At 38.2% G+C, this 12,270-nt stretch overlaps 1 protein-coding gene across 1 annotated transcript in view; it reads left to right on the forward strand.

The window, feature by feature from the left end:
* Positions 1–12,270, forward strand: part of USP34 (ubiquitin specific peptidase 34) — a 237,202-nt gene that overhangs the window by 223,530 nt on the left and 1,402 nt on the right. The window contains 4 exon segments of the mRNA XM_040623443.1: positions 7,940–8,019; positions 10,443–10,583; positions 10,692–10,835; positions 11,865–12,024. Coding sequence (XP_040479377.1) covers positions 7,940–8,019; positions 10,443–10,583; positions 10,692–10,835; positions 11,865–12,024 — 525 coding nt within the window.

The raw sequence follows: 12,270 nt of genomic DNA on the forward strand, positions 1-12,270 counted from the left end.
CTACTCTGCTTAGGGAGGCAGGCTTAGAGAGGTGGACTTTCCCAGCCCTGATCCGAAGGATAAGATGATATCTATAGGGCCAGCTGTGCTTTGGAGCTGGCAATGCCGAGAGCAAACTGAGTGGGCTTGCCAGGGTGAAGCAGAGGTGCATATATGAGTAAATTAGGAGGTAAGTCTCATGAAATAGAGAGGTGAATGAGAAGAAAGGAAATTTGAAAAGGAAGATATGAGAAATAGAAAACAAAACCATCAGTGAATTATAAAAGGGGAAAAAATTCAAATTACTCAAGAATGTGCTTGAACGCTATAAGAGAATTACTCCCTTTGGGTGACTTTTTCCAGCTGATAAAGTCTTTAGAAGACATGTTCCTTATCTCAGGACCTCCAGAGTTCCCAGGCTCTGTGTGTCCTGTGAGTCTTACTTCTTTAGGGATGGCCCAGGATTCTTTCCCAGTGTTCTGTAGTTCTGTTTCAGAGCATAGGAAGTGAAATGCTCATGGAACCACCACCCAGGTCAAGAAACAGAATATTGCCATTAGAACTCCCCTTTGTGCTCTTCCTCAATCACAATCCCTTCCTTCTATGGAAAAGGTTTTGATCCATTTTAAGTAGGGCAAAAGATGTGAACATACCTTAGGTTTCATTATCGGAGAAGAAGGAAGTGGTAACAGCTGTCAGGGATAATTCCTCTTCAGAAAAACCATCTTATTGGTAAGTGATTAGAGTGTCTTCACATTTGAAAGGTTGTTCTTCCACCTGTTATCATTAGCTGGTTTTTATATACATGTGGCTAAATTGCCAAGTGGGGGTGGTTGGGTAGGGGAGCACATACTCATATTGGTCATTTCATGATTACATAGTTCGGTCATGGGACTTGGTAAAAAAACTAAAACCTAGCAGTGGCAGTGATCAAATATGAGAAAATGTCTAGGAATTCTAGTTCCCAGATAAGGAGGGGGACTTATTAAAATGCTGACCTTAGGAAAAGTTCTTGATAATCATGTTCATGTGATTTGTACCAGAAATTATGTGAGGAGCTATTTTAGCCGCTTGAACAGGTCTGATCAAATAGTGAATTTCTACCCTCCTTTGGGACTGTCTTCCTCATCAATACAAAAACAGTTTCGGGGAAATTAAATATGGAGGAGAGAAGAAGGGAGGGAGGGAAAGGACATACACTTAGCCTTCCAAATTAGCTGAATCAACTTTCATTATATTTTATACTCACATTCCTCTTGTAATCAGGAAGCACTGTTGATGCTGCCTCCTAGTGTTTAGTTTTCTGCATAAGCACTATTCTGTAGAACTTTCTATAAGGATGGAAATACTCTCCAACTACATTATTGTCCACAATACGACAGCCAGAAGCTATATGTGAGTGTTGAGAACTTGAAATGTGATTTAAGGAACTGAATTTTTATTTAACTAAGCCAGATGTGACTGGTGGCTATATTGAATAGAAACCAAAGCCTTCACAAATCGAGCAGTGAATTTTCAGGGTTATATATTTTTCTTCTAAATTCATTCATTGTATGTATTTTTATTAGATCCTCCTACTCTGCCAACTTCCTGGAACTCATGGTTATATATCTTAATGCGGAAAATTAGACATTATTTTAACAAACACCTAAAAGCAGTGAGTGCTTTCCTCATGCCTCATCTGAATGAAGAGTGTATGTCCCAGTGTTTAAAGTTAACTCCCACTTTCGGCTGAAATGATTATTTCCAGGGAGAGGCACCTGGGAAAGAGCTTAAAATAAAGCCCACATAAGTGTAATGAGGAGCAGAGAGTTAACAAAAAGTTCTAATTTGTGTAATTTCTTCAGGAAATTAAATTTGGCAACAGGGAGGGGGAAAGGTAAATTTAAATTAGTTGTATCCTTAATCATTTAAGCCTTGAAGTTAGATGGTCCAAGGGCCAGAATATTGTGACCATAGGTCGGATTGTCTCAAGACGTGGATTGCAAGTCACTTCCAGTTTTGAGGAAAAGTCTTTGTGGTGATTATTATAGGGGTAACTGTGCAGATTTTAAGATTTGTTAGGAGATAAAAAAGGGGCTATGTATTAATTGCATATTAGGGTTGTTGGTATTAACTAGTAAAGTAAGGACTGGAGTGCTTTTGAAGTGAGGGTAGTCAGGCATGGGGTTAGGGGAGACAGAGAAGTGGGGGGAGAATTTTGGTAGAGCGAATAAAGCTACTGACTGCCATGTGAAATAATGGTATGTCTGAAACTACAATATTTTGATAATTTAAAAATAGCGGAGTTTAGCCCAAAAAAATTCTAAAAGGCATAATAAGAGGGTTTGGCACTATTAATTTCTAAAATAATAAAGATCAGTAACTTTTAATTTTATTTTTTAGGATTTACTACATACATAGAATTTATAGTTCAAAATAGCAAAAGGTACATATCACCATATAACTCATAGGCCTGTCCCCCCACTTTCATTAATTTTTTAAATCTTTTTTTTTGTATGAGAACAGCAAATATAGGTTTATTTTCTCTCCTTTCTTACATAAAAGTATACTGTTTAAAACTATGTAATGTAGATATGGAAATACATAGGCAGAAAAACATACATAGGCAAAAACAGCCCCCAGACAAACATAAGGATACATGAGGATTTGGAAGACAGTAGAAATGACCTGTCAAACCTGTGGAGATTGTATGGTATTGAGAGAATCGACTATCTAAGGAGAGAAGGGGCAAACATTAATATCTGCTTCACTACTTAGACTAAAATAGATTACAGGAGAATTAAATATTTAACTGTAAAAATAAAATCATAACAATATTAAAGAAAAATACAGAATCATATGGATAGCACCTTCCAATATGAAGGACCATGTTAAGCAGGTCATAAAACCCATAAATAAAAGAAATTAAAATTTTTGGCAACATAAAGACTGAAAATACTACGTGTTGAAAAGATGCCATAGATTAAAGTACAGCTAATGAGAAAAATATTTCCATTCTTAACAGATGAATAGCTAGTATTGGCAGTATACAAAGAGTTTGTAGGATTCAGTGAGATGGGAAAGAACATACAATAAGTAAAGGACATCAACAAGCAACTCCTTCACACATACAAAACAAGTAAATGTTTGGTAACCATATGAGGGTTTGCCCCGCCTTGCTAATAATGATGATTTCTTTTTTCTCTCATTTTTTTTCCCCAACTATGAGATAAAGTTTCGATGGTATACATACTTACACAGTTTGGGGAAAGAAAAGATGTTTAATGGAGTCAGTTCGGGAACACATATTATTAGCATTATCAATATTAGATTGTTCATAGCCCTTAATCCCACAGTACCAGATCTAAGAATCTACTTACTCTACTTATAAAAGTGTCCAACAGCATACATAGGATATTTATTTTCATTGAGTTTGTATTGGGTAAAAACTGGAAACAACTCAAATGTCCCGTCAGTAGGAGCTTATTAAGTATACCTGTAGTTTATCATCTAGTCTTTAAATAGTTTGCATTATATATAGGTTTTTAAAATAAAAAGATAGAAAGTTACTTTGGATTACATGAAAAAAGGCAAATTGGAATATGCAGAATGTGACCACAGTCTTAGAACAATAGGAAAAATCACTTAGTACATGTAAACAAACAAAAACCCACACAAAACCTGGGGGATTATACTCCCAACTGTGTATGGATAAAATTATGGGTTGCTTTCAAGGCCTTGGTTAAATGACTAGAAGTTTTAAATTATTTGCAATGATCATTTGTATTGGGGAGGAGAAACAAAATTTTTAGAAAGTCTAGGAGACTGGTACTGCAAACTCTCGTACCATTTTTTAAGGTACCCTACACGTGTAAAGTTAACACTGAGATGCTCAAGTAAAATTAATGACAGATTTCTAGATTTCATCATTAAATAATTTTCATTTTCAGCGATAAAACAAGGATCTGTCACCTCTACTATTTAACATTGCTTTTGACAGTTTTCAGAATGCATTAGTAAATGAAAGTAAAAAATAGTAAAGGAAATTTTTGCAAGCAACATGGTATACCTAAAAATCTGCCAAAATCTGTAGAATTAAAAAATAATTAGGATAGTTAGTAAAAATAAACAAGTCAGAAATTCCGATTACAGAAAAGCACAGCTCTGGTTCATCCTTTACCTTTTTTGATGTCAAGATGGTCCTGATTGGAAAGACAGCTGATCAGCTGTTTTCCAAAAGACGTCTTAAGGTGAATGAATATACCAGTCATTCAGTGCATATCAGAAGGTGCTTCTACCAGTCTACCAAGGGCAAATCCATTTATCTTAGGCTAATACTTAGTAATTACACTTAATAGATATATTTATAATTTAGCAGCTGATTACCAGTCTGTTGATTTACAAAGAGGAAGAACTGACATAAGGATCTGAATATTCCATGGTAGGGCCAGCAGATTTTTTTCCAGTAACCTACATGGGAAGCCAGATAAACAGCAGTTGGTTGCTTAGTGTGGGTATAGGTGAGAACAAGGGGAATTAGAAGAATCAAATGTGTGATATTCTTAGGCTAAAATGTTTTGATGATGCAGTCCCGTAGTAGAGCATTAGTTGTGGGCTTTCATCCATTGGCAAAAGCTACCACTTCCCATGGATAATGCTTGGATGGGCTAAACACTTAGAGAAAACCAGACAGACAATCCTAACCCAATTCAGATAGGAGACATCCTAACCTAGTAAATATACATAGAAAATATTTCATCCTCAGAGCAATCATCTGAATTACCATTTCACCTACAAAAATAGTTTTTAGAAGATTTTAAATAACACATCTAGTAGCATCTACAGTATAAAGTGTTACTAATGAGGAAAAGATATTTGGAATAGTTTTTGATGATTGTGTATTAGTTCTTTTGTGGCTAGGTTAGGGTAAGAACCCATTGAGGATGTCTGAAGTCACAGGATGAAGAAAGCTAAGTGGGCAGAAGCCAGTATGTCTTAGGCCTGCCTGTCCTGTTTCATGAGACAAGGCTTGAACGTGTGCCTTGATTGCATCTCTCTTTGCTTTATACCCAGGAAAACATCCAGGAAGGTAGTGGAGGAATGTGTGGAGTAGGATGGCATTGGCCTCTACCTTGAGTCACAGAGCCAAGATGCACCTGGTCCTCAGTGCTTTGTGAAAACACTAGAAAGAAACTGAAACTGTGTTGCTCTGAAGGGATGGCCCTCCTTCCAAAGGAGGTGCAACTCAGGAAATAGGTAGAACTGTGAGAGAGGTATCTTTGACTCACTGTGGGTGGCACTGTTTTCCAGAGTGTTGTATATAAGATGGTCCGTGGAAAATAATTTTACATTCATAAATATGTATGGATCTTACTGTGTCACAGAAATATAGAACTAGTATACCAAATTTGTGACTTCCTAGATGTTATGTTGCCTAAGGCTAATGTAGTATTAGCTTCCCTAAGTGAATCTAAAGAACAGTACTAAGTAAACAGTACAGGTGATGGACAGATACGAAAACAATAATGAAAATGATATAAATGACTGAAGTTTGGGAAAACATTATTGAAAAGATTACAGGCTTCAGAATCAAGTGTACCTAGGATAGATGTTTTGCTCACTGGCTTTCGAGATGAACGTGAGCAGATTACACAGTCTCTCTGAGCCTGATATCTTCATTGAGAAAAGGGGAAATGAGAATAAAACAATGCCTGCCAAAGTTGAGGAGAAAATTAAATGTAGTTATCTGACACACCTAGCACAGTAGATGCCAGCGTCTATTTCTTTCCTTCTTCTCTTGTAAAATAAAGATAGTAGTATTGGATTATTACTTGGAAGTGATCTCAGATTATAGAAATCCTCCGTGGTTTGTTTTTGTTTGTTGTGGTAGTGCTGGCTTTTTGGTAGTTGTGGAAAACAGGAATAAAGATTATATTTTACTTTGAGGAATAATTAAGGGAAAAGAGTAAAGACTAGAGAAACCTAAAGTGTAATAATGTACAGTCTACTTTGACCTCAGAGGTCAGGGCAGCCTCTATTTCAGGGCCTGGCAGACTCTTTCTGCAAAGGGTGTACTTTGCTGGCCATATGTATGGTCTGCGTCACATATTCGTCTGTTTCACTGTTTCTTTTTACAGTCCTTTAAAAAAATAAAAAGCCCTTCTTAGCTCACATGGCCATACAAAGACAGGTTGTGGACCAGACTTGACCTACAAGCCAGAGTTTGCCAACCCTTGGTCTACTTTTATGGGTAATTATGGTGCAGGGACCAGGGAGCATAGAAACTCTTTCCTGCACCCAATAATTTTGATGACATGCCTTCATTTGTTCATGTGTATTGGGCTTTTAGGGTGGGTAAATGCCTCTGTCCCCCACCAGATTAGTTTAGACTAAAGGAGAATGGTGAATACTTTCCTTCGGGGGGGGGTCTCTCTACAAAAGGATTAATCTTGACAGGAATATAATAAATAGACTTACCCACAAAAGGGAATCTTGGCATCCTTGGATGACTAAATTGGATGACTGATCTGACTTTCCTGTCTTAAGATTTTCTTGAATCTTTGGTCCAACCCAGAGGTTGGCAAACAGTAATAACCTGCATGCTGCCTGGTTTTGTATAACCAGTGAGCCTACCTGCACGCTACGGAGAGTTTTTATATTTTTTAATGGCTTAAAAAAAAATTACTAGGTTATTCTAAATATTCTGTGACACACGAAAATTACATGCTATTCAAATTTCAGTATTCTTAAATATTGAAAGATAGCTACCCCCATTCAGCTAGTGTTGTCTTTGGCTGCTTTCATTCGTACTACCTCTGCAGAGTTGAGTAGTTGCAACAGAGATCATTTGGCTGCAAAGACTAAAATATTTACTATTTGGCCCTTTATAGAAAAAGTTTGCTGACTTCGTGTCTAACTCGTAATTTTTTCTTACCTGGAGGAGGGTAGTTTTTACATTTCTCCTTCATCATCATACTTTTACTGGAAGTGGAATTATGGAGAATGGGAAATTTACTTACAGCTTTGGTATAGCAACTTCTGTGCTTTGAAAAGTAGGAGGGCAGAGGATAGGGGAATACATTTCTTAACGATGTACTTGACATTTGGACTAGGAAGAGGAAAGGTTAAAACAGTAGAGGTTCCAAATAGGACACTGACATACAGTATGGTCCACCCAGAAGAGCCTGGGGACAAGGCTAGAAGCTGTTAGACTCGAGCAGTGTTTACGTAAATCCACCATAAAGATAATTCTGTTTTTGGAGAAACAAGGTATCTTGTTTCTTCAAGGAATCTTTGAGGTAAAAGAGGAAGGAACAGTTTTCTAAATCTCTGGATCCTCTTTTTAACCTTGTCCCTCCTTCCCCTCCAAGCTTAGCTAGTCCATGAAAATTACCTAATATGCAGAGTGGTACCTTAATCCAAGAATGCTTTGGAACCACTTGCAATAACTTATTAAATTGTCCCAGATAAAGTTCTAACACTTAAAAAGCAGAATTGGTTTGGGGCGCCTGGGTGGCGCAGTCATTAAGCGTCTGCCTTCGGCTCAGGGCGTGATCCCAGAGTCCTGGGATCGAGCCCTGCATCGGGCTCCCTGCTCCACTGGGAGCCTGCTTCTTCCTCTCCCACTCCCCCTGTTTGTGTTCCCTCTCTTGCTGGCTGTCTCTGTCAAATAAATAAATAAAATCTTAAAAAAAAAAAAAAAAAACAGAATTGGTTTAAGTTACCTCAGATCCTGCTGGGAATGAGGTGTGGAATATGAATAAATTCAGTCAAAGTATATACTGCATTCTAAATTACTTCACTGGTTAAAAGCACCGGAATGAATTCTTCCCCTTTAAGTATTCTATGTATTTCTAAAACATGTAGAAAATATTCATAGTTATGACTAGAAATACCTAGAAATTGTACCTGCAGAGTTGAATACCTCAGTAGTATAATTTATAATTATAACCTATTCTGATTTCTTTTCAAATATTAGGTGTCCTAGTTGCCTATGAAGGTTTGCCACTTCATCTTGCACTGTTCCCCAAACTTTGGACTGAGCTATGCCAGACTCAGGTAAAGAAAATGAGTTTTAGATGATTCGGTCTTTTATCTCATCTGACCATTTGGTCAGTAATTTTAGGAACAGTGGGTCGAATACAAGCGGGAAATTGGTGATGTTTTAGAATCTTGGTAGGTAAAATTATGATTAATGGAAATAATAGTTAAGTATTGGGCATCAGGTTGCCCTTTGAGGTTTTTACTTCAGTAGATTTGTTTCACAGAGGATGTTTCAAGTGAGCTATTGAATTTGTAATTTATAGGTCAATATAAACAGTCGTGCTGAAAGTCCAAAACAGGGACGTATTTAGGGGAAGAAAGCGTATGCCACTTCTTGCTTTCCCTCACCTGCCCCATCTCTCTCGTGCTCCCCTTCTCGAAGCTTTAGCAGCAACAATTTCAGCTGTCTGTCCTTTACCTCTTCCCTGTTACTTTGGAGAGGTTTTCAAGAGTCTTTGCACTTGTTTTTACCAGCGGTCTCACTGGGAACGAGACACACTGTATCCTATCTACCTTAAGTATCTAAGAGCCAACTCTTTAAAATAAAGTGGGCACCTCGTGTGTAATTGTGGGGGAGAATGGCAGGGAGATGGGGGAGAAACCAGACTGTTCCTAAGATTTGGATCAGGTACAAAGGGTCCCCGTTTCCTTTAGACCCAGAAAAAAACCTACTGGTTTCCTGCCTGGTTGCAGCTACCCATCCCCGGAGGAAGAGATGTTTGTTAACTTTACCTTGGCTTAAACTTTACCCAAATTATAGTATCTGAAACATTGGAACACTTTATGCCTCTGCTAAAGCCTCCTGCCTGGGCTGTAATGCTGTTTCTTCTCCTAGTGGACGTGTGTCAAGTAGTGCTACGATAGTCGTTTCTCCACCTCCTTGTCACAAACTGAGCTCCTAAGTATAGAAATGGAGTCCTCTCTAGCCCTTAAAGAAATGTCATTTTGTTTTCTATAGTAGGAATCTTTGAACTAGTTTATGTTGATCACAGGACTGTAGTACATTGGAGACTTTGAGAAAATGACTTGCTGGTTCATTTTTTAGCTGAGTGGTCAATTCAGTAGATTGGAACAGATCTCTGCTATTTCCCTCTGCCACTGCTGCTGCTGTTTCCATTCTTCTTGATTTTAGGTAGTTGGGGTTTTTGGTTTCTGTGCTCTGCCACTGTCTGTTGCTTCCCTGTTGTTTTATCTCCTCCAGCATTTTACTGCTCCCTTTATTGGCTTATTTCCCAAAGAATTTACATCTCCAAAAACTTCCTTTTTTAAAACAATGCCAAACTCTCTTAAGGCTTTTAAAGCCCTGCCAGCTTGGTAGAAGCAGCCATCAAGAAATACAGGCAGCAGGGGCGCCTGGGTGGCACAGCGGTTAAGCGTCTGCCTTCGGCTCAGGGCGTGATCCTGGTGTTATGGGATCGAGCCCCACATCAGGCTCCTCCGCTATGAGCCTGCTTCTTCCTCTCCCACTCCTCCTGCTTGCGTTCCCTCTCTCGCTGGCTGTCTCTCTCTGTCAAATAAATAAAATCTTAAAAAAAGAAAAGAAAAAAGAAAGAAATACAGGCAGCAGGCAGCGGCTCTGGCTGGTAGAATAAGGCCAGTTTTCCTGACACCAAGGATCTGAGGAGCTGGGTCCTGGTCCTATTAGACTCCTGATTTCTTGGGTGAACTTGAGTGTACTTACCAAATTGCTTTTCTAATAAAATATTTAAGTATCTAACCTGTACATATTTAAATTTTGTCCTTTTTTTTTTAGATAGTCCACTTTGCATAAATGATCTGTTATTAAAATACATACACTCTAGGGAGTGTATCTCCTTAAAGACATACTACTTGTGTTTAAGAGCCATGACCATTTAAAAACAGGAAAACCAAATTTTAGTAAAATTTCCATGTATTGGGGACCCACTGATTGTGAAATAATTAAAAGAAATTTGCTGTTTACCTTTGCAATATTCATGGGAGGAAAAGGATATTTACCAAACAAATTACTATTGCTTAAAGTTTTAGCTCCTTTTAGGGAATAAATTTAATTCTTAAAATTTGTCTTTTTCTTCTACATAGTTTGGTTACGTATTAATTATCCATCAATTTGGTCCCCTGAAAACATTCTTACCCTATTTGTTAGTCTTATTTGTCCAGTTCTTGTTCCCTCGCTTCATGCTAGATAATAAAGTTGAATTTCTTTTGAAACCTATTTTTCGTTTTGCCCTTCAGACTTTGTTACAAGTCTCTTCCTCTTCCACTCACCTGTAGAGTCTAAGTGCGGAAGATTTAGTTTACTGGGAGGACAGTGACTTAACTGAAAGTTCAGTAGACTGAGTTAGAAGTGGCTTCTCGGACAGAACTTAAAATGGCTTTGGATGTTCATCATAAGCAGTGTGTAAGCCTTGCAGTTATTTCCGTGCTCAACCATCAGTACTTCTTCTCCCCCACTGTAGTCCGCTATGTCAAAAAATTGCATCAAGCTTTTGTGTGAAGATCCCGTTTTTGCAGAATATATAAAATGTATCCTAATGGATGAAAGAACTTTTCTAAACAACAACATTGTCTACACATTCATGACACATTTTCTTCTAAAGGTATGTCCTACTTTGGAAACTCAATGTGTTACTTCCAGCGTGTTAATGGTTATGTTTTCATTATGTTGGTCTTTTGGAGAAATTTTTTTTTTAATCTTTTTTTTTCAGGTTCAAGGTCAAGTGTTCTCTGAAGCAAACTGTGCCAATTTGATCAGCACCCTAATTACAAACTTGATAAATCAGTATCAGAACCTGCAATCTGATTTCACCAACCGAGTTGAAATTTCCAAAGCAAGTGCTTCTTTAAATGGGGTAAGAATTGGGGCACCTGGCTGGCTCAGTCAGAGGAGCGTGTGACTCTTGATCTTGGGGTTGTAAGTTTCAGCCCCATGTTGGGTGTAGAATTGCTTAAAAATGAAATCCTAAAAAAATGGGTTAAGAACTGTGGAAGGGAATAGTCCTGTACTTCAATACTTTCCTTAAATCAACTCTATAAATTCTGCTTTAGTATGATTTTTACTGTCATAACTTCAGCTTATTCAAACTGAAAATCACATATGATGAAAAACTAACCAAATTCTTTAAAAATACGTATTCTCTATGCCTTTGAAGTATGTGTTACGCACTTTGTATTACATTGGAAGACATGAGCAAATGTCATTAAATGCTAAGGGCAATGAGACCACCAAGAGGGAGACATCCCCTTTATCTCTACTTGTTTACATTTTTTGAAAACATTACTTGTGATGTTTCTGTTACGGCTTAAGATTCCCAAATAACTGAAACAGATTAATGATCTGATTATAAAGCTAGTTAAAACTAGGGCATCCATTGCCTTATATAGATCTCCATGAGATAGCCAGCTCATACAACAATGGAATGCTTGCACCTGTCCAGCAGCAGCCTCCCCAATTACCAAGTGTTGCTTAGATGCCAGAACACATGCCAGAGCTGAGTAAGACTGACCTTGCTGTTTGACTTCTACCAGAAATCAGCATATTTGAGGAGCTAGGATATTTAGATTGAGGCCTTAATTTCTCATGGACAATTCAGGGCTTATTTTTTAAATCCCTATCTTTTTTTGCCTTTTCTATTTTCAGAACTGTTTGAATCTTCAGTCTGACCTAATAAGTAGCATGATACATAAAATACTGGTATTAATGACTTAGAAGCAATAAAATACAGTAATATCCTAATGCTGGCTTTCTAGTTTTTGCATTCTCTAAAAATGCCAGAAAAACCGGAATGGACTGCTGGGAAAGTAAACGTGTGATAAACTGTGAACAACTGTGCCAAAATGTTAGCTTTAGAATTTGAAATGTTCCTATCTGGGTTTTACAGGATCTGCGGGCACTTGCTTTGCTCCTGTCAGTACACACTCCCAAGCAATTAAACCCAGCTCTAATTCCAACTCTGCAAGAGCTTTTAAGCAAATGTAGGACTTGTCTGCAGCAGAGAAACTCACTCCAAGAGCAAGAAGCCAAAGAAAGAAAAACTAAAGGTTAGCTTTCTATATTAATATTGATTACCTTTAGGGTGGGAGAGGGGAAGAATACACTCAGTAGGGGCACGTGGGTGGCTCAGTCGTTAAGCGTCTGCCTTCGGCTCAGGTCATGATCCCAGGGTCCCGGGATCGAGCCCGCATCGGGCTCCCTGCTCAGCGGGGAGCCTGCTTCTCCCTCTTCCACTCCCCCTGCTGGTGTTCCCTCTCTCGCTGTGTGTGTGTCTGTCTCTCTGTCCAACAAAT

The sequence above is a fragment of the Ursus maritimus genome, unplaced genomic scaffold (assembly GCF_017311325.1).
Source record: "Ursus maritimus isolate PB19 unplaced genomic scaffold, ASM1731132v1 scaffold_6, whole genome shotgun sequence".
Lineage (NCBI taxonomy): Eukaryota > Metazoa > Chordata > Mammalia > Carnivora > Ursidae > Ursus > Ursus maritimus.